Here is a 21,957-nt window from a genome sequence, read left to right as displayed (position 1 = left end):
TTGGCGAGTATGTCAAGGTGAAACTCGAAGATCTTTTCCCCCAAAAACGTGTTGTCCTTTGTGCGGTGACCTCAGAAACTGGGCCAAGGTTGTTCGCCTCCGCCATATCTTTGTCGTTTTCAAGGTGATAAAAGACCAATGACCTCAGCTTTATTTTGTGGATTCATTTCATTTTCAGAGTTGTCAAAGGTTAACGATATTCCCTATGCTGTGATATTTTATTTTTAGACGGTGACCTTTGAAAACAGGTCAAGGTTAAGTTCATTTGTGACGTCATATTTCATTTTCAGGGCCATGAAAGGTCGATGGCTCAATTTTTTTGGTGTCATACTTCATTTTCAATGTCAACAACGGTCATCAATGACCCCGTTTGCTGTGTTTAAATATTTTACTTGCAGGGCGGTGTCTAGCTCGAGAATCGCTCGCTCCCGAGGATCTTTGTGGCGTCATTTTACTTTCAAGTTCATCAAAGATCAAGGTCTGCATATTTTGAGGTGCCATATTTCAATTCCAAGGCCGTCAAAGGTTAATCACTCCATTCCTTATGTAGTCATATTTTATTTTGCCGCGGTCACTTGGGAAAGTTGGTAAAGGCGAATCTCAAAAATCACGCGCCCCGTCAATGACACCATTTTTGCGGTGTCACATTTCATTTTTAAGGGAGTCAAAAGTTAATGACCTCATTTCTGTGGTGTCATACTTCATTTCCAAGGTCATTAAAGGTCAATGACATTTCTTGTGTTTAAAATTTTTATTTTTAAGCCGTAACCTTGAGAAGAACTTCAATGTGAAGATTAAAGGTAAAGGTCATCACAGCTCAATGACTTTATTTAGTTTCTTTTGTTACTTTCAATCTTCTCGCATTTTTAGTTCCAACCGCTCTCTCAGCTATTCTCACTCTTCTCGCTCTCCTCCACCCTTGGTTTGTTCCGTTCCTCTTTACTTTTTTGCACCCTAATAATCCTGTTCGCATTTGTTCTGATGCCATTTCGTGTTTAACCTCTCGCCATTTTCGTTTGCGTATTTTTATTATTATTGTCGTTTATATTGATCTTCCGGATGTTTCTATTTTACTTCGTTCTCTTCTGTATTTTTCTTGCTCCTATTCCCGTAGTCTTCTCTTCTCTTCTTACTCCTGCCAAGAATTTTTGTCGTACTTCTCCCTCTCCCTCTTTCTTTTCCTCATTTAGTTTTTCCGCTTATTACTCCCCTTCCTTTTCGTTTTTTTTCACTCTTCTTTATCTTGATCGATTTGCTCTTTTTGTGTGCCCTTTCGTCTCGGTGTTGGTTCTTTTCCATTCTGTTCCCCTTTCTCTGTCTTTCACGTTTCGCAATTTCCATCCTCATTTCACTCTTATTGGTGTCTTGGTTTTTGTTTTTCTCGGTTCCTGTTCTTCATATCGTTGTTCTCCTAGCCCCCTCTACGTTCATACTCCCGCTACTCCTTTTTTCCAAACGTCCCTCTTGTTCAGTTCATTTGTCTTGTTCCTCTAGCTCCTTATCTGTTTCTTTCACTTTTTTTTTTAAATTTTTTATGTTCTTGTTACGTTGCACCTCTTACTCCTCTCCCTTCTCTCGTCTCGCTTTGTCCATTCTTATCGTCTTCCTCGACCTCGCCCGTTTGGTACCCCCCGCGTTATTTTTCCCACTGGTCCCCTCTGAACCTTTCTCTCCCCTTTTCGCCCATTTAGGGTCTTTTAGGTTCAGTCTTGTGATTTATGGTCACTCCTCACCCGCCCCGCTCCCCTTCTTCTCCCTTGCTCCATCTTTCGTTTCGTTATTTATCTCTTACTTCACCCTTTCTGTCTCCTCATCTTTCTACTCCTTATCACGCTTTTTTTGTGTACATCTTGTTTTTCTACCTGGCTGTCCTTTGGTCTTTTTCTTTCGTCCCTCTCTTTAATATCCTCGTAATTCCCCTTGTCCTTTTTGATCCTTTTTTTCTCATTTTACTATTTTTATTCCTGCACTCTTCTCTCACACGCATCCCCTCTCCCTTTCTAGCCTTGACTGTCTTGCTTTCCTAGCTGTTTTACTTTCTCTCTTCGATTTTTTTTTTGTGTCCTTCTCGTTCTTCTTGATCTTCCCGCCTATACTCTTATTCTGTTTCCTGTTGACATTTACATTCTTCTTCTAGTCAGTCCTATGTATGTTTGCTCTCGTATTGGTTTGTTAATGGTTTCCAGAGAATTTCCTCCGAGGTTTGTAAAGAGTCCACAAGCACATTAAAAGAACCTTGTACGTGTCTGTACTCGTTTTCTGGGCCCGTTAAGGCCTTCGACTCATAAAACACACTTAGGTCGCACTAAAGATCTTTATACGCTCTTAAGTACCTACCTCCAACGACCCTTAAATGCCTCGTTTCAGTAGGTGCATATAGGGTCGGTTCTGGACCAGCTCAAGGTTGCTCGCTACATCGACTGACCTTGGAAAAAGGGCCAAGGTGAAGTTGAAAGGTTATTCGCCGCCTGAATGTGACGTAGGTCATGTTAAAACTCAAAGATCCGATGGGTCGTACACCCCTCAACATTTGAGCTAACCCTTAGTCTAGAAAACCACCATTTGACTCGATTTTGATATTCCTAAAGGAACCGACCCGGGACAATGGTTCCTAATGACGTAAATTGTAAACTTTTACTTACTTACCCCAGAATTTTTATTACATTAGAGCCCTTTGAAAACGAAAGAAAAGACAAAGGAAGAAAAGGTGGAGAAGAATAAGTTGGAGGAGATGAGGAATAGGCAGTAAATGAATGAATAAGATTCGGGAGGAAACGAGTGCTTAATTCAGTGTTGGATAGGGCCCACGAGGAGTAATTGATTTATAGATTCGTAGAGAAAAAGGAAACGAAGGAAGAAATAAAAAACATATAGCGTATCCTTAATTTGCTATGAGAGACTTTTGAATCTTTGTTTTAATTAAACAGGAGGTACCGTCTGTGTAAATAGCGCTACTGCTAAAATCGCCTGGACTAGAAGCTTAAATTGAAATTAAATTAATCGTTGTGTTGGCGTTAGAGCGTTTGACCGTAACACATCGTGTACAAATGTCAAAAAATGAATAAGGTTCGTACAAATGGAATCGTGGGACAAGTATATTAGGGAAGTTCGACCCTTAAAGGTAACGAGCGATGTTTCTTTTGAACTTGAACCGATATTTAAAGCGTCCATTATGAATATTAACGCAAAAATGACGAAAACTCAATTTGGCCCACTTCCATTAGCCCTGTGTAATATGAAATGCACCCTTCCTTTTAAAATACACCCTGGTTGGCTTTTAACTTAATTAACCTACTCTCTTAGTGCGACGACGTTTAAATCATCATAGCGAAATTTATTCCGCCTTAGGAACTTACATCGCACGTTTAAAAAGTATCCGATGCTCGAGAATCGTCCCAGTAGATGTCGCGAGGTGCACTTGTACCATCCGCTGTGCTCCCTCCGTATCTCGGTAAAGTTGAGGAAACCGTCGGGCGTCTGCTGCACCGGCGGATTCGTGTCGTCCTTTTGCCACAGCGGAGCCGCCCTCGGGTTCGAGTCGACGTCGCACTTGAGCGAGACGGGCATCCCCTCGCGGATGGGAATGCCGAAACCGGGCTCGCGAGATATGGCGAAGGAGGGCGTATCTGTAATAAAAGAAAGTGTAAGGAGGACACTTATCTTCTTCGGCCATTTCGGCCGATAATGCTAATGTATTGCGAGATTACGCGAAATTGCCCGCAAAAACGCTTGTGAGCGGGTTTTATGGCCCACAAAGTGTAAAATCTGCTTTATGGAATCATTTCTCATTTCAACTTTGCTCACACAACTCTGAAAGTTTGCAAAGTTGATTTACCATTGTTAGCGTTGTCGTTGTGCCGAAATCTTCGTAATTGAAAATCTCTAAGTTTGTGAAATGTTATTATAAAGTAGGTACGTTGTTGTCTTTTCGTTCGAATATGTAAATTTGATATTATTTCACCTAACATTCTGAATGATACCTACACATACCTCAGGAAATCTGGGTGTATTAATGAGCGCAAAACAAAATTGTGTTCCCTTTCGAACATTAATTAAATACCTAACGTCATTCTAAAATTCCAAACCTGAGGTATATTCATTTTGAGGCGCATTCGGGATTAATACTCCAAATTTCAAGTTCAATCAGTTCAGAAAGAGTTCCTGTTGGATTCAGACAGGCGAAGGAATTGAGAAGGATATTTAAAAAAATTAGGAAGCTTATCAATCGAAGAATATAAGGCTATAATTCCATACAATGAATTCATCAGGAGTTCAACATGTGACAGGATTAAATGGTCGCTTTAGAATTACTAAAAACTATTTTCGAGCTTGTATGGCCAACATAAGAAAATCTACAGATGTACTGCTTCATAGTAAACGTGAACGAAAGTATGTCTGGTGATAACAACTCCTACATTTTCGATAAAGGTGTGCATTTTCGAGATAAATTTAATATTCCTAAAGGAATCGACCCATGTAAATGATTTGTATGAGACAGATTTATTGAAAAGATTTGTCCGATTTGGATTCCTGCTGCTTCACAACGTGTACTTTCGTCAAAAAAGTGGGGTCATTTTTTACGCCAATACAATACTTCCTTTACTAACGTGCGGGTGATACAATTTACGCATTTTTATAGTTAATTAATCTCATTTTCCCAATATTTGAGGTTAGGAACGAGATTTTGAAAAACGGTTTCCACTGGCCTCTTTGGATGTTATTTGGCTACTGTTTCATAAAGAAAAAGTCATATAATTCCATTTGACCTTTTTGATTTTTTTAGAATTTTGCGTCATAGTGTCAAAACTAGCCCCCTGGCGGAGAAGGATTCAACTAAATTAACTATATTTGACTCTCATTGCCCAAGGAATGCTCTTTTCAACCATACTAAATTTGTTAAAATCGGTCAAACGGTTAAGTTAAAGGTTATTGCAAAAACAATTGAACGCCCCACACCATCTTTGTTTTTGAAATAACTGAGTTTTTGTTTTTACAAAAATAATAGATAAACTGGTTCTATTTAAAAATGTGAAGGAAGAATGTTTAGTTTATTATGCGAAATTTAAAGAAAATGCAATTTTAATATTTAAGATGGCCGTTAAGCAATGGTCATTTTTAGAACTTAAAAATATTTTCCAGCAATTGTTCATAACCGATTTACCCAATAATTTTTTTGCCCCTGTCATACGACGAACGGTTCTCGAGATATCGCCGAGAAACAGTCTTATTGGGTCACCCGGTACACTGACGTAGGGACACCAATTGCTCATTGAATTTGCGTTTTAATCGTGTGACATCGACGAAAAAAATGGGTGATAATTATTTGAAATAAAGATACATTAGTAGATAATTATCTACTAGTATTTTAATTCAGTATCAACGAAGACGAATCTTGACCTAAGGGTATCTGAAGCTTTTTAATCAGCCCTTTGTCCTTTTTTGCAAACTTCATATACCACGAATACGAGCCTTAACCTAGGGGAATTTGGTTATTCTGTTGTATTTCCAACATCGTGAATTAGGTACCTTACGGCTTGATCTTGTTGTCAAATAGTCCACGCGGGCCTTAGTTTCAGGAGGCGTCCATTAAGCAAGCGACAGCCACATAGGGATACTCTAAATCAACTCTGTGTTTAATTCCATAAGGCTAAATTCTATTACCGTTAAAGTTATGTAGCTCTCCTGACGAAGAAGATCAAAGGTTTCTCGTTGCTAAAACTCCAAAGGTTGCTCGTCGTTCAAAGTCCAAAGGTCGGTCGTTGTTCAAAGTGCAAAGATCGGTCGCCGTTAAAGGCCCCACTATGAGATGTCACATTTCATTTTTAATGGAACCAGAGATATCAATGGCGCAATTTTTGTGGTGTATATTCCAATTTCAATGTTATCAAAGTTTAATTGACCGTATTTCATGCAGTGTCATATTCAATTTTTAAGATCGTTAAAGGTCAATGCCCCGATTTTTTGTGGTATCTATGATGTCGACCTCGTTTAAACTGTTAAACTGGGAGGGAGGAGGGATAGCGATTATAAACGGAGTCTAATCAATGTAAAATTCCATGAGGTGAAATTCAGTGATCGCACTTTACTCTTGACGATGACTTTCAAAACTTGATAGAAGTCTCAAAGGTTAATGAAGTGGTGATCTTCGAAATTAAGTTAGTGTAAAGTGTAAAGGTTGGTCGCCTTTCAGAGTCCAAAGTTTGCTCGACGTTTAAAGTTCAGAGGTTGGTCGGCGTTCAAAGTTCAAAGGTTGCTCGCCGTTTAAAGTCCAAAGTTGGTCACCGTTCAAAGTTCTAAGTTTGCTCTAATCAATAATCGGTTAAGGTTGTGCGCGTCAAAATGGCGCCTGCACACACTTACAATTTCAAGATCAGTAAAATTTCAAACGGAACATCCGTCATATTATTCAAGTAGTATTTTCCCTAACTCAAAAGAACCGCTCATTGTTATAGTCCAGGTTACTACTAATGAATTATAGGACCTGAAGAGTTTGGTCTCCCTTTAATACTAATTTATCGTTTAAAGTAAAAGGCACCCCTATCAACAGTCAAGTTTTGTTTAAAACTGTTAAAGTCGATTGAATGATGGCGGTCCAGAAGCTTTTCAGATTGATGAAAAACATTCCTAGCCCACAATAAACGATGGCCCCCTTACCGTATATGATTGAAGATACCATCAAGAAGAAGCTGCCCTATTCAGTATCAATTTAATAAATCATCCATAACGGCTTTTATCACACGATATTGACGTAGCCTCCCCTCAAGTCAAATTAAAGTAATATGCCACAATTTCTAAAGTAATCTCTAAAATGCTCGGGCGTCATTAATCTTCTAAATAACAAGCACGCAACGCTCTATGAAGCTATGTCAGGTCTGCTCGTTTGGCCCGCTTTTTTGCCATACAACCTATCATCGATCCTCTGCGCCCTTTAGAATGTTGCGCGATGCATAACGCGTGCTTCGCGTACGGATTAGTTTCGAGTACTTCTCCCCTGCTCCACGTTACTAGCTTTTCGTTATCTAATTGGGAATTTCTCGTAATTTCGCCATTAACGGCGTAATCGTCCTCGGCATTCACCCCCTGTGTCGTTACAAATCCGTAGATCGATTTCCTTAAGTAAACGCAGCTACTTTCGTCTAAAAGATTGCATTGTTACATTCTAGAGTGGTCTAGCAACTTAATCCTCTAAAAGGCAAACTCTTATATTGAATAGGGACATAAAAGAGATGCAGCAGATTCTGGAGTAACATTGGTAACAGGAGGAGCTCTAAGTTTGTATTTAAATTCTTCCGTAAAATTAGGTAAAGAGATTTCTACGAGTAGAGTAGTTTAGTGGAACTGTAAAGAAAGATTTGTAAGTCGTGGTGGAAATTAACAATCGCGTATTCTCCGTACTTCAATTCAATAGAGCTTTGTTTTTTAATAGATTTAGGAAAATCTAGGTTCCGGAGAGTCGTAGATAAAGAAGTAATCTCATCTTGGTAGGGTACGACCCGAAGCACTTTCATTTCTGGAGGAACTCCAATAAAATTACATTTTGAAAAAAGATGGTGGACTTAGCTATCATGTCATGTAAAAAAGGATTGACCATCATATTTCGAGTTTGCAACGAGGGTGGACTGATAAATTACACACGTGTTGGAAAGGCATCCATAAAAGGATAATATTCCCCGGTAAATTATCAAAAGAAAAAATTATCCAACGGAAGGGTTTTAGACTACAGCTCCCTTCTATACCATTATTTTCCTAATACAAGTACTATTTCCGCGTCTTTGAAAAAGCTTTGAGCTTTTATTCCACGTTTCTACGTTTCTAGGACTACCTTCAAAATATCGTCGAATAGTCAAGAATTTATCAGATTTACTTGTACTTGCCTTGAATACCTTATAATTGCTTCTAAAGTTCTTGCCTTGTACGCCTCCTAAGTTCTGTTTAAGACCATCTTGTAAGTTTCCACTAATCTATGCTCGAATTTAGCACTAGGTCAAGTATCTATTCAATTTTCAGTTCCTTCTTGAATTCCTCTTTGAATTCCTGAATTGTCTTAGAATTTGTATTGGGTTTTTCTAACTTCCTACGCCTTTACTACGTTTTTTAACGGTTTATAAAACCCTCTTGTGCGCCCTCACAATTTCATCGCATGGGAAAGGTGCTCAGCGCCAGTCTGACGGGCGATAACGCAATCTTAATGTCTTTTACGTTACCAAAATGGCCGATTCTGAATTACTCGTGGCGATATCATGGAGATGTGGTGGGTTTTTAAATGCGTATGATTGGCGCAGTCTATTGGTTAACGATTAAAGCTATTAACGCCGTTTTGTAGGAACTTTCTGTGAAATTGAAAAAGTAGGAATGGAATAGATGGGATCTGTTTTTGGGGAAAGTCACATTTTTTTAATTCGCTAGCAGCCTTCTGAGATCCAACCGTACATTAAAAATTAGTGCCAAAGTCGTCCGTCATTTCAAAATCGAAGGGCTGTAAATAACCGGATTCAAAAACAAACCGCGCAAATTATCACTAAGAAAGTGTCGCAGATTAAATAAAATGAGGGTAGGTGCCGTGTCATAACACATAACATAACTAAAAGGTAAAACGTATTTTTAGAACCCGTAAAGACCTTCACACGATGAAAACTTTAGCTACTTCAAAGCAAAAAACAAGTTACGATACGAGCCCCTAAAAATCACAACATAAGCTTTCAAAGACATTCACGTAACTTAAACTCCTAACGGCCTGATGAGTCTTGTAGCCTCTTACAGACGGCATGCCGCAAGACACTTTAGGAGGAAAGGTTTTTGAGAACTGTTAAAACCCCTTAAGTCTCTTAAAGACTCTCAAATTCAACAGCAACAACGCCCTCTTGTAGAGTCTCTGAGGCTCTCGGAAACTAACAACATTTGACAGTTCTTAAGAGGTCCATAACAGCTTTTAAAGGCACTTGAATGTAGACCTCTGAACACTTTTAAAGGTTATTAAGGGATTTTAATGTTCTTAGAGGTTTTCAAATATTTTAAAATCCAATTAAAGGCTCACAGGCCTATAGATGACCTTTACAGCGCTTCGAAGGCTATTGAAAACGGTTGGATGCTCATGGAAATGCTCTGTAACCCTTAAAAGCTCTTAAATAATTTCGTAAATCCTTAAATGCCCTTAAACCACCAAACCTACCAAAATGCATTTAAAAATTTTCTCCCCCGGAAATACTCCCTCAGAGTATTCGTCCCTCAAAATATTTCAATTTAAGGAATTGAGGCAACAAAATTTGCTTCTTCACATCAGAGTCACAATCGCTCAGTACTCCAGATCTTAAAAACCTCCAAACAATCCACCTCACGTCACCCAATCCTAAACCAGAGGCAGGCCCCTAGAGCTAACGCCGATCAGGCGGTCAAACGGGTAGCATGAGAGAAAAAGAGGCAGAGGTCGGATGACCCAACACCACACCAACCAGCGACGAAGAAGGGCAGAGCACAGCCCCAACCAAAGGCGGGTGTCAGTAAGACTGAAGGCAACTCAAAGTAGCGCTCATAGATACCAATAACCCTCTCCGTGGCTTAACGGTTAACCAGATCTGGCCAAGTTAACCTCAAGACTTTCAAAAATCACATAACCAGCAGTTCCAAAAGTAAGAAATTCACGGAATTGGTGAATTCAAACATTTTTTGACTTCGGAACCAAGGAAATGGAGATGTTTCGCATCAGGATCCTAGGATCTCAGTTCACAAAAATATTACAACGTTTTAAAAATTCAAAATTTCGAAATTGAAGAAGTTGGAGTTTCAGGACATTTTAGAATTCACAATTCATAAACCCAGAAATTTCATATAATCGGTTTTCCCAATGGATCTTAAGACCTCAGTGTTTCATCAATATTTCAAAGTTTTAAAGGTAGGATTTTCAACATTGTTGTGCTGTCAAAAATATCGTTTGTCTAAGTTATCCCAAAGACATTCAACAGTTGCAATATTCGTAAATTCAGCACTTCACAAACTTATATATACGGAAATTCAGAAATATTTAAAACAAGTTAAAAAGTAATCGTAAACGATTTACAAAAAGCGCATTTCCACTTGCATTCATTTCCCATTTGTAAGATGTAACTTCTGTTAAAATCTTAAAAATCCGGACACAAATATGAAAGATAGCGTTGAAAATGTGCAATACATTTTTGACGTGCTACTTCAATTTCACTTTATAAGAAGAATTTCATTTCAATGCTTTTCTAAATAACAAAGTTGGAACTGCGCATGTGCAAAATAAAATTTTGAAACTGGCGTTAGATTTTCCTTTATTCCAAGCACCGATGTATCAAATTTCATTTAAATGCTTCCATAGATAAAAAAAGTTGACACTGCGCATGCGCAAAACCAAATTTTTAACTGGCGTTAGATTTTCATTTATTCCAAATGCCTATGTGTCAAATTTCATTCAAATACTTTTATAAATAAAAAAGTTTTAATTCGGTTTATAAATGGTCGAGATGCGAAAAGGGCACTGTGAATTTTGAATCAATTCGACTCGACTTTTGGCACTGCGTATTATATGGCTAAAGCTATGCCCATATTGAATTTCATGCAATTCAGTTCATAACTAACGGAGTTGTCAAAGTGATCCGATATTTGTCACCAAAGTTATCGTTCACACGGACAGATGGAGGGACAGGCAGACAAAGGAACAGACGGACAGACCAACAAACAGCCGACATTCAGCAATACAAAATTATAAACGGTCTCTATCGGATCGTTAATAAACGGCAAAAGTGTAAAATTATGGAACATGTAAAAAACGGTTTGTTGGTTTTTTACAATAACTTTTTTAGCAATAAACGCAGAAAAAATTCCTTCCTTGGTGCAAGCCTCGACACCATAACGAACCAAATAGCGAAAAAAGTAGATCAATATCTCTTAAGATAAAGAACTAGTAGCGTCTCAACGAACGAGCGGACGGACGGACGGACCGACGGACGGACAAAGTGGCCACAATAGCGCATTTTTTAATTTTTGTGGAAATGCGCTAAAAAAGTTCAGGTGCTATACACTTACATTTCAAATGGGTGCTCAATCTATGAACTGTGGGAAATATATCTAAGCTAATCGCATCGCTTCAGATGATACAGTTGCACATTTTTGAAATTCCGGAATTCACGAATTCATAGATCCGAAAATTCATGCTTTCTTCACGTCAGTATTTGGAGATCTCAGTGCCAAAAGAACTTAAAACCTTCCCGCACGTTGAAACATTTTAAAATTCAAAATTTGGATTTTCAAAACTTTGAGATTCAAAGTTCAGGTATTACGTAGCTAATCAATTCAAAGCTAGTACATGCTGTCAAAAATGTTTTTTGTCTTGAAACTTTACACATACTGCAAAAAGTTTTTAAAATTTCGGAAATTTAAACTTCCCTAGTCTTTCGGCTTCGGGGACTCTTAGGTATGTACATAGCATAATGATACTAAATAAGTTTCGATATAAACCATAAACAAATAAACTTTATATTGCATTTTAATTCAATCAGAAATAGCTAAATAATGTTTATTCTTATTCCTCTCTTTTCGCTTCCTCTCTTCTCTGCAACGTCATTCTCAGTCGATTCCTTTTGTATATCACGTGTTCTATCATCTCTGTTTCTTCCTTACATCGTCTGGACTTTCTCTTCCTTCCATATTTTCCCGGTCATGTTTTCATTTCCGCATCTAAATCTTGCAAAGTTTTTTATATTTTTGTTGTTCTTCTGTAGATATTTTGGCAAGTGTAATGTTTTTATTTCTTTGTACGGGGTATTGTACGTGCTGTTTTCTATTCGATTGATTTGGTATTGTAATGTTGTCTTTGTCTCTCTCCTTCATAATCAATGGTATATTTACGCCCTCCCTCCTTAATCTTTCTGCCTCATCTTCCGCATACCCATTCCTTTGGAAATATCTTCTTTCTTCTATCCGCTTTATATTTTTGGTCTTCTTTCTCTCCTTGAGAGTTTCCTTTAGTAATCCGTTTTCTCCTCTTTCTATCCTTTCTTCGTATTTAACTGTTCTATATCCCGCTTCTATCCTCATTTTATCTTGTTTGGTTTCCTCCTGAAGTATTAAGTTGGGGAATCTTGCCAATCCTATGATCCATTTTAGGTATTTGTTTTGTATCCGCTCGATGTCCTCTATCTCCTGCCGCCCCCATATTTTTGCCCCGTACATCACTGTGCTTTTGATCAGGTAGTCGAAAATCATTTTTTGATTTTATAGTTATTTTTGAATTTTCTTTCTGCTATGCTCCATATCTGCGTTATTAATTTTATTATTTTTTTTTATTTGTCTTAAGTGAGCACTGGGTCCTCCGTTCTTCATTAGTGTGTACCCAAGGTATTTAAATTCCGAAACTTCTTCTATTTCCCTTCCTTCGATTTTACACGATGTCTCTTCCTTCTTCATTTTGCAAAAACCATTATTTTTCTGGGTTTATTATGAATTTCTTTCTTCTTGCGTAGGTACCTTTCTAATTTTGTGATTATTTCCTTCATTTGTGATTGCTTTGTTGCCAGGAGCACCATGTCATCCGCGTATGTTAATGACCATATCTTTTGTCCTCCAATTTTAATTCCTCCTGCTTGCCATTTTCTTAATGCTTCGTCCAGGTCCGCTACATAAATGTTGAAAAGAGTTGCACTTAGCGGACATCCTTGCCTGACTCCATTTTCCGTCCAAAAATAGTCTGAATGTTTGTTATTGACTTTAACTTTACTCTTTGTTTGTCTAAAGATAATTTTAATAATTCGTTCCTGTCTAGATTATCGAATGCTGCTTTTAGATCTATGAATATGGCGTAGACTTTGCCTCCTTTCTTTTCCAGTTCTTGTTGTACTGCGTGATTTATTATGTATATGTTGTCTATCGTCCCCCTTTCCTTCCTAAAACCCATATGTGTTTCATCTAGTATTTCTTTGTCCTCTACTTCTTCATTGAAGCCGTTGTTTAGTATTTTAGCGTAAAGTTTGTAAGTTGAGTTTAGGAATGTGATTCCCCTACAGTTTTTGGTCATCTTCGTTTCCTTTCTTGTATATTGGGTATATTATTTCTCCTTCTTTCCAACTTTCAGGAAATCCTCCCCCTCTCCATACCCTGCTAATAATTTGTCTGATTTACTGTTTCACGTTTTCTGGCGCATGTATTACTATCTCATTTATTATTCGGTCTGGTCCAGGGGCTTTTTTTTTCATCTTTGATATTTCTTCATCCAATTCTTCTTCCCCTATTTCTTCATCCTCCTTTTTACTTCTTCTTTTCGTTTTTTTCCCCTCTGAAGCTTATCTGTCCGTTTAAACTTTGTATAAAGTAGTTTTTCCCTTTTCTGTCGTCCGGTATTCCTTCTTTATTTTTCCTCTCTTTGTTTATAAGTTTCCACACTTCATTTTCGTTTTTGATGCTTTGTATTTCTCTTACTTCTTCTTTTTGTAATTCTTTCTTCTTTCTTAATCCTTTTCATATTCATGTGATTGTATATTGTAAACACTCTACATCGTACATCTTTTAGTATCATTTTTCTTTCTTGTATTCCATTTTCGAATTTCCGCATACTTTTTTCAGTTTTTATCGTTTTTCTTACACCTGTTAATATTCGTCCTTTGGCTCTTCCTTTCTTGTTTTCCTTTTTGGCGTATTGATATTCCCATTCAAAATCTTTCAGTAGCTTTTTCTCCAAATTTTCCCAATATTTTTCTTCGACCCGTACCTACTTCTGTCATGCCGATTACATCATAAGTTTTCACGTACTCCCAAAATTGTTCATCCTTATTGCTGATTCCCGCCACGTTCCAGAATCCAATTTTGATGTTTCCTTTTTTTTCATGTTTTCTTTTTTCTATTTTTGTTTGTTTTTGTTGTCACCTATTGTTCCTTTGTTAATTGTTTGTGTGATCTCCCCCCCCCCCCTCCTTCCTTGATTGTGTATGCTTGTTCACTTTTTTGTCGTTAAATTACCATCTCTTTCGTCCCACTTGAACCATGTATCATTATTATCATGAGCTTCATATATCCCATTTTTGTTGTATTGCCTTTCTCTTTTTCTTCCTCCATCCTTTCTCGGATCTTCTTTTGCACTTCTGTTTCTGTAAACGTCAGGTCGTTATCGATATATCCCTTTTTATCTCTTAGGGTTTGTCTGTTCCTCATGATTCCATTTTTTTCCTCCCAATTTGTACATTTTATTAGAATCCCTATTTTTCGTTCTCTATTTTGTATTGGACGGGCTTCTGTAGTAGAAATATTTATTTTTAATCAATTCTTAGGAAATTTATTGCGTCGGTTTCCTTAATATTATTTGCACCTATTCCTTTAATTATAACGTAATTTTTTTTCTTCCTCCTTTCCTCTTTTTCCAGTCTCCATTCTAGTTTGTCTATTCTCTCCGATAGTTCTCGTTGTTCCATTTTTCTTCCTTCTCTTGATTTTGCCCCTTCAGTTCCTGCATTTCCTTTTTAAACTCTTCTCTCATTTCCGTTACTTCCTTTCTGACGTCATTTCTCATTTCCATCATACTCTTGTTAAAGGTTATCATCATGTTTTTAATTTCCTCCGTGTTTTCGGGTTTTTCTCCTGTTTTTTTCTTTCTCTTCTGTCTTTGTTGTGGGCGGTGATCGGTAGATTGTGCTGCTTTTTTGTAATTGCTCTAGTTCGACTTCCAATTGTTTCTTTGCCTCTTCCTCTTCTTCTCTTTCTCTTTTCTTTATTAAGACTTCTTTGAGATTTCCTATGCTACTGGCTACTGAATGCCCTTGCTGTTTTTGCATTCCTCAGAAACCAATTTCGAAAAAAAATTCAAAGGGCTGTAACTTTTGAACTAGTAGCCTAATCTTGGAACTGTTTGAAATTATGGGTTCTACAGGTCACATTCTATAAGAAGTAGTAGTATCGATCAAAATGTATCAAATAGGTATTACATTTATGTAACTTACAAAAATTACGGTTTTTTAAATTAAAACGTAAGTTACGTAAGTTGTCTTTAGTTCTTTTGGATTCCCTGGCTTCTCTCCCCCTATTCCTTGATTATTACGCTGCTCTCTCACTTTCTGCTGTCGGCAATATTATGTTGTGTTGTCTATCCTCCCTTTACGTGACTTAACTTTTCTTATCTCTCCTTTGCATGCAACTTTCGTCCTTATGAATTTCTTATAACCTCTAAAGTTACTCCTGTTCTAGGTATTTCTCCTCACTGTTCTGTTGCTTAGCCTACTTCTGATATCTCCAATTTTGTATTGCAGCTTGATGCTTTTATTCCTATACCTATCTTTTGTGTTATCAAACTTCGCTCTGTCCCAGTCTGGCTTCGAAATTCTCGTATCTTCCAAAACACACACAGTCCACGTCTCTCGCCCACATCCAAGTCCCAACTTCCATTTTCGGTGGGCGTTCATCTGTGTACCGTCGAAAATGCTTTTCGTCGCACTATGTTGGAAGTTAAGTTCCCAGAGGATCCACCTTCTTCGAACATTTCGAAGACGATTTAAGGCCAAATTTTCCACGCGGTGGTTATTTCGCGTGCGATTTTTCTAAGGGTAAATTTTTCCAAGGCGTAAACGTCAATTTTAAAATGGAACGGACATCAGAAAATTTTATCCAGACTAAGGTTGCATACTTGGTGTGCCGCACCTCTGTTTTTAAAATGACAGTATTGTTTCCTATGGCAGCCATGTTTCACGATTCTTGATTGTCACTGATTAATTTTTCGCCTGGTCTGGACGCAGGCAATTACTTCTTCCGGGAGTCGTCGGAGTATTCTTACGTAACGAGCTCATTAAGCTACTAAACGAGGTGTTACGTTTGATTTGATTTTGCTACACGCCCCTCTTCGCAACTTCAACGCTGAGGCTGTGTACTTTCTCAAATATTAAATACGAATTTCAAAATTAATCCTCCATTTACATTTGAGGCGAACTTACGACTTTGTATAATGTATAGAAATTTCAATAAACCCCTGCTGATGTTGACATCCTGACTTATCTTGTTTATCACTAACGCGCTTCAATTCGCGGTTAGACGGGCCTTCCAGGATATCCTGCCTGGATTGTCTTGTGTTCTCCACTATCTGGAACCCTCGAGGGCGCACGCCAACTTAAGAACTTTCTCTTTAAGTAAACGAAACCGGGCGGCGTTCTCTTCCTGAATAACTTATTTGTTTGCGTTTGTTATTATGCGCTGCATAGGATCGAGTTTAATTAAGCCCCGAAATGGATAGTCTCTGTGTACTCCATCACGTCAATTACGTCGCTTTGTAAGAAAATTAATTAAACTTGCGAGATCGGAATGGAAAAGAACAGGACCCGTTCGATTCGTCGCGAACCCCACTTGACCAAGCCGATTAATGGAGCCATTGATTTATCCGGTTTTATTGTAAACAACGTACTCGAAAACTTGACGTAGGGTCGTGATATATTGTTGTAGTAAGTTTGTCTACCAACTAAAACCGAGGATAATAAACACACAAAACTTCGAACAACTTTGATGAGCTCACTTGAAACGAACTTGTGTACTAACATCCAACTGATTCAACTTTTTATCTTTAATCCCCCCAAGATAACTAAATATCTTTTACTTTCGGAAGACGTGTCTTCATTACAAAATGTTTTCGGGAGAAAATAAATTTCGCTTTATCTCCTTAATTGCATTCCTCCCATATTTTTTCCTACCGAATTTGGCCGTAGCGGATGCGGATCGAACGAATTGAACCATTAGAACTACTTTTATTCCCTGGCATTAACATACCTCTTTCGAAACGTAAAACGCCGTTCTCTTTTAGAACCCTCATCTTTGCCGCAGGGTTTCTAAATGGAAACGTTCCTATATTAAACAGGTTTGAGGGAGAAGGTGATATTGCTAACAAATGTACGTAAATTGAAACTTCCATTTCCAACAGGATTAAGTGATCTACGTTCAGCAACTCCTCATCCATAGTGCAGAGAAGAGAAACTAGACTATACCATCCCCTTCTGTATCCTCGGGGAGAAGTATACCAATACCCTCACGTCAAAACCTGTGAATTCGGTTCTGGGCCCCCAGATGTGCTTTTACACAATTTTTTAAGCAGCGAAATTACGTGCGGGCTTTGGCAGAGTGGCAGTTACCGTCTTACGAGTATCATAACGGGTATTTTGTGTCAGTATTTAGGCTAAAGAAGAGGAGTGTTGTAGCTCACTAGAATTTTAAACGGCTTGTAGAACTTATTGCAATTTAAAAAATCCATCATTAATTCAAGGCGCCGACTGACTGAATTATCATGCACACCGAAGCGCTTTATATCGTAATAATGTGACCTTGAACTCACCTCTAGTTTATAAACAAATTATTTGGATTAAAGTTGAAGTGACCTTTGATCAATACCTTGAAGGTACTAACAGGGGAGAGCGAGCAGCGAGTGCGCTTTGGAATTTACCGTGACCTACTTTCCAAAGTCACAGGTTATTAACAAAAGAAAACGCTCCCAAAAAATGGGGTCAGTGAACTTGAATGATCTTGATATTGTAGCCCAACGACCTCGGGTGGCCTTAAAATTATATGGGGTCAATGACTTTGGAAGACTTTAAAAACGTAATTTGACACTACGCGGGCGTGAACATTTATGGGACCGATAGCCTCGGATAACCTTGAAAATGTAATTTGCACCACAACAATAGGGTGAACGCCCTCGGATGACCTTGAAAATTTATTGAGACAATGACCTCGGATAACCTTGAACATGTAATTTGATACCACAACAAAACGGAACCAAAGACCTCGCATAGCCGTGAACATTTATGGAGTCAATGACTTCGGATGACTTTGGAAATTAATGGAGCCAATGACCTCGGATGACATTGAAAATGAGGTGACCGCCTCCCCCCACGTAGAACGCGACTTTCATCTTAACCTAATTTCCATAGGCTCATCGCCACCGTAGCACGCGAATGTCACCTTGACCTAATTTCAAAAGCCACCACCCACGTGTCACTCAATTTTCACTTCGACCCAATTCCCAAGGTCATCCTCACGTGACCTTGACCTACTATCCAAGGTCACAACCCTGTGTCGAGCGACCTTGAACTGAGCCAGGCACCCCTATGTATAACTAGTTACAGTAAACAGTGCTTGGAAGGTTGGGTGGGTGGCATACCTACGCTTAAAGTTATCACCGTATTTAGTCGAGGACCAACCAATTAAATGTGTCAGTGTTGTATCGCGAACGAATAAATTTGTATATTGAACGTTGAGTATGAGCATACTCAAGGCTCTACCCCGATCTATCTAAGAGCAGATCTAACCCACGTTCTAACTCAGGTTCCAGATTACACTTAAGCGGAAGTTCAAGTTCAACTTCTGTTTAAAACATTGACTCGCAATCTGCTCAATACCTGGTTTAAGATTCGTTCCCAACTCTGTTTCAAACCCTGGTATAATTACTAGCTCAAATTCTAGCTCTATTTCTGAACGAAAGTTAAAATCTACTCATTCTCTGACTCGGTCCCAAGGGCTCACATGCTGTAACTCAAGATTTATTTCTCGCTCTGATACAAACTTCAGCGCAAACTGTGACTCAAGCACTCGTTCATTCTCATAGGCTCAATCCCTGGTAAAAAAATTGGTTCAACTTCCGTTTTAATTTCTGGACCAGGCACTGGCGCCATCTCTGGCTCAAAATCTAGGCTTACTCGGTCTCCAACGCTTAAACTCAGAGTCGGTCTCAGACAATCTGAAGTTTAGGTGTCAAGTTCTCTTCTGGTTAAAACTCCGGCTCAGGCTCAGACTCAAGGTGCGGTTCAGCCTTTGGTTCAGGCTCTAGCATAAACTCGTTTGAAGTTCTTGATCAAACTCTGACCTACTGAAGATTCCACTTAGGCTTTCTTTCGGACTAAACATTAAAATCTTGTCCACGTTCTAGCTCAAACTCCAGGTCAATCGCTACCTGTGTTTCAGCTCAAGATCGGGTTTGTAACGGGAACCCACTATCAACAAATGTGGCGAACTAAAGAATAAAATGGGGGAGACATAAGCAGTCGAAATAGCGTGTAGGTCATCTGCTAAGGGCGCGGTTACGAAAATTAGATCGCGAAGTTACGGAAAATGTGTCGAGCTTTAAGCCGGATTTATAGTTCCGTAGCCGTAAGAACGTAAAAACGGAACCGTAAAATCTTACGTTAACCAAAATTATACGATTTATAGTTACCGTAGTGGTAAGAGATGAGCTTGCGCCACGAACTTATGTCATCTGTCAGTAAGAGTAACGTGCATTTCAAAATAATAATAACCAACAAAGTGTCAATAATTATTGTAAATAAACGAAACGAACGTCAGGATAAACTCAACTGTTTGAATTATCCGAATACTGCCGACGACAAACGCGTTAGCACGATTTACCGTAAGAAATAAGATTTGGGCATTTCCTACGTACTTTAACCGTTCTAACGCAACGTTAACGCGAACTATAAATGTTCACACGCAACAAGTAGGGTTTAATTCCAAACGTTACGGTACGGCGTTGCGGGTACGGAACTATAAATTCAGCTTTACTTGCTTTAGGTTACGGAAGAGTCCCCTTTTTAGAAGACCAAAGTTTAAGTGCAAAAAGATCTGAAAAAAGCTAATCACGACCGTGCCGACTCAACTTCAAGAAAGTTAGGGGTTGTTTTACTAAAAGAGGAGCCGGTATAAAAGTTTTATTGAAAATTAAATATTCTACGAGTGCGTTCCGTGTTCCAAACCGAGCATAAGGACTTTTACGCGATTATCAACAAAGGGACACTGTGGAATCAGAAAATCTGAACGTCATATACCAAAAATACGAACTTCGACATAGGGGAATCCTGCATCCAGTCCATTTCTATGGCAATCGGGGCAACTTTAGGAGAAGACCAATCAGTGGTATTGTAGATTTGGTTACGAATGGCTGTGAGTTAGATATCTTAAAATTTCAGTTGGCAGTAAACCACCGATCTATTCTCTGCAACTTGAGAACTAGACAGTGCTCCGTATCCTACCCTAACTTTAATTAATGAAAGGGGTGTAACTCATTAAGACATATTCTAGCAGTTTTCCACCAAAACAAACAGGAGTAAATGAATTCATTCTCACCTAATGAGCACGGGAGCAATCGTCCGCGAGGGTAGAAAAAGGAGTTCGCCGCCGTCATTAGCATCGGCTTTCATCACGCAAGTTTAGTAATTAATTTACGTTTAATATGGTGTACCGTTCGACAACACAACGCCAGTAAATTTGCAAATGCTATGTAAATATTGTGAAATTATTACTATGCAAAAGCCAACGACGACGCCGACGTTAACCGTGCAGAACTATGCTGCCGCAATTTGCATACGCTGTTTGTTTGGAAAATTGTGTTTACATCTTAATGCTACCCAGCACGGCGCAAAGTATTAATGTAAATTCGTCTTCTTTAACAACTCTCTATAGGTGGTTTAATCATACCTGAAAGGGATCGTAATTGGATCGCATGTAGGGATATCCGTAGTGCATTAACAAGTACATAACATGCGAACATGAAATTGCCCTTGTCGGTTGCTAACTCCAACTACTTACTCAAAACAATTGAATTGAAATATTGCTCTACGTCAACTGGTTTTCCTTTTTATCTTGCTATGATGTTCTAAAACCTGGAAGGACAGCAGCCAAAGATGTCTGATTTTCAGTTTTGCGAAGCACGCAAGATCAGTGAGCTTGAAACCTTTCCTTCCATGTTTACTTGTGACGTCACAACACCCGACTGATCTGGATAATATAGTTCAACTTATCATTAGAATATTCGCTCAAATTGTGTGTTAAATTTAAGATAGATTTTTCTAGTAAGTTCTAGTTCTAAGTTCCAAGTATCATTTGAAACTCACATTGAATTGTTTGTATTGTTTAAATTGTATCTTATAACGCTTGCATCATAAATAAAGCGGCGTTTGACAGTACTTACTGATTTTAAAGGTATAATTCAGGTAACGTATCGATTTTGATCTTGAGGGGATATTTAAATTTGGCGCTTTATTTTCAAACCTATACATCGTGAAACATCATAAGCCATTATGTAGGTTATATAGGAAGAATTGTAATTTTTAAGAGACAATCATAATTTGCCAAATCTTCAAACGGTTTCACGTACGTTCAGGGGCATTTAATAGCTTTCTGGAACCATAAATCCCAGAATTTGCGCCTTGTAGAAACCCTTACAGCCTGTTGGGCGCATGCAAAAGTCTTCAGAAAACTTTTCCAGGATGTCAAAAAGCTTGAGAGGAATTGGAATAATTTAAGAGAGGACAAAAAAAGATAAAAACGTTGTAGAACTGTAAAAAACTTCCTTCAAAAAGTGAATCGTGGTTAATAAAATATTACACCAAAACAATTCTAACAACTGGAGCATCAATATTTCACCACTTACCAAAATGGCCGAACCCCAAACAGCAATCACCCTCACCATGGACTAGCTCCCAGTCTTGATCGAGCAGATGAAGGGAACCACTCGGAATGCGTCGCCGAGAACAACGCCATGAATGGCGATGCTCCCGCAAGGAGAAGCACGGAGCTGGTGGCAAGGTGTGAAAGAAACTCTTCTGGGATGAAGACATCGCTCCTCTCAAAGAAAACTTCGGCCACACCATCCTAACCCACGGACTCATATGGCAGTTCCTGGCGAAGGAGTAAAGGGAGAAAGAGCTGGCCGAGCAAAAAGCGCGTACTGTTCGTCAAGATTCCCCAGGAACAACGACCGTCAGCGACATTCAAGGAAAGCATGGTCTATAGAAGGCATACAGGGATCTGGTGTTGGAACCATAGACCGGCTTGATCTCAGACCAATTCAAGGTCGCTCGCCTCCGTTGGTTGTGACCTTGGGAAGTAGGCCAACGTCATGTGTTGTGGTGACCTTGGGAAGTAGGTCAATGTCACGTGCCACGTGGCGATTGCCCCAAGTGCATTGGCCTCAAACCCATAAATTTTCAAGGT

The 21,957-nt window shown here is 38.7% G+C and overlaps 1 protein-coding gene across 1 annotated transcript in view; it reads right to left on the bottom strand.

Moving 5' to 3' along the window:
• LOC116180062 (sialic acid-binding Ig-like lectin 14) overlaps positions 1-21,957 on the bottom strand; it is a 95,910-nt gene that overhangs the window by 8,597 nt on the left and 65,356 nt on the right. The window contains exon 3 of the mRNA XM_031499891.1: positions 3,357-3,626. Coding sequence (XP_031355751.1) covers positions 3,357-3,626 — 270 coding nt within the window. The remainder of the gene's footprint in view (positions 1-3,356; positions 3,627-21,957) is intronic.

Source organism: Photinus pyralis, unplaced genomic scaffold (assembly GCF_008802855.1).
Source record: "Photinus pyralis isolate 1611_PpyrPB1 unplaced genomic scaffold, Ppyr1.3 Ppyr1.4_LG9, whole genome shotgun sequence".
Classification (NCBI taxonomy): domain Eukaryota; kingdom Metazoa; phylum Arthropoda; class Insecta; order Coleoptera; family Lampyridae; genus Photinus; species Photinus pyralis.
This window is presented reverse-complemented; position numbering and strand designations above follow the sequence as displayed.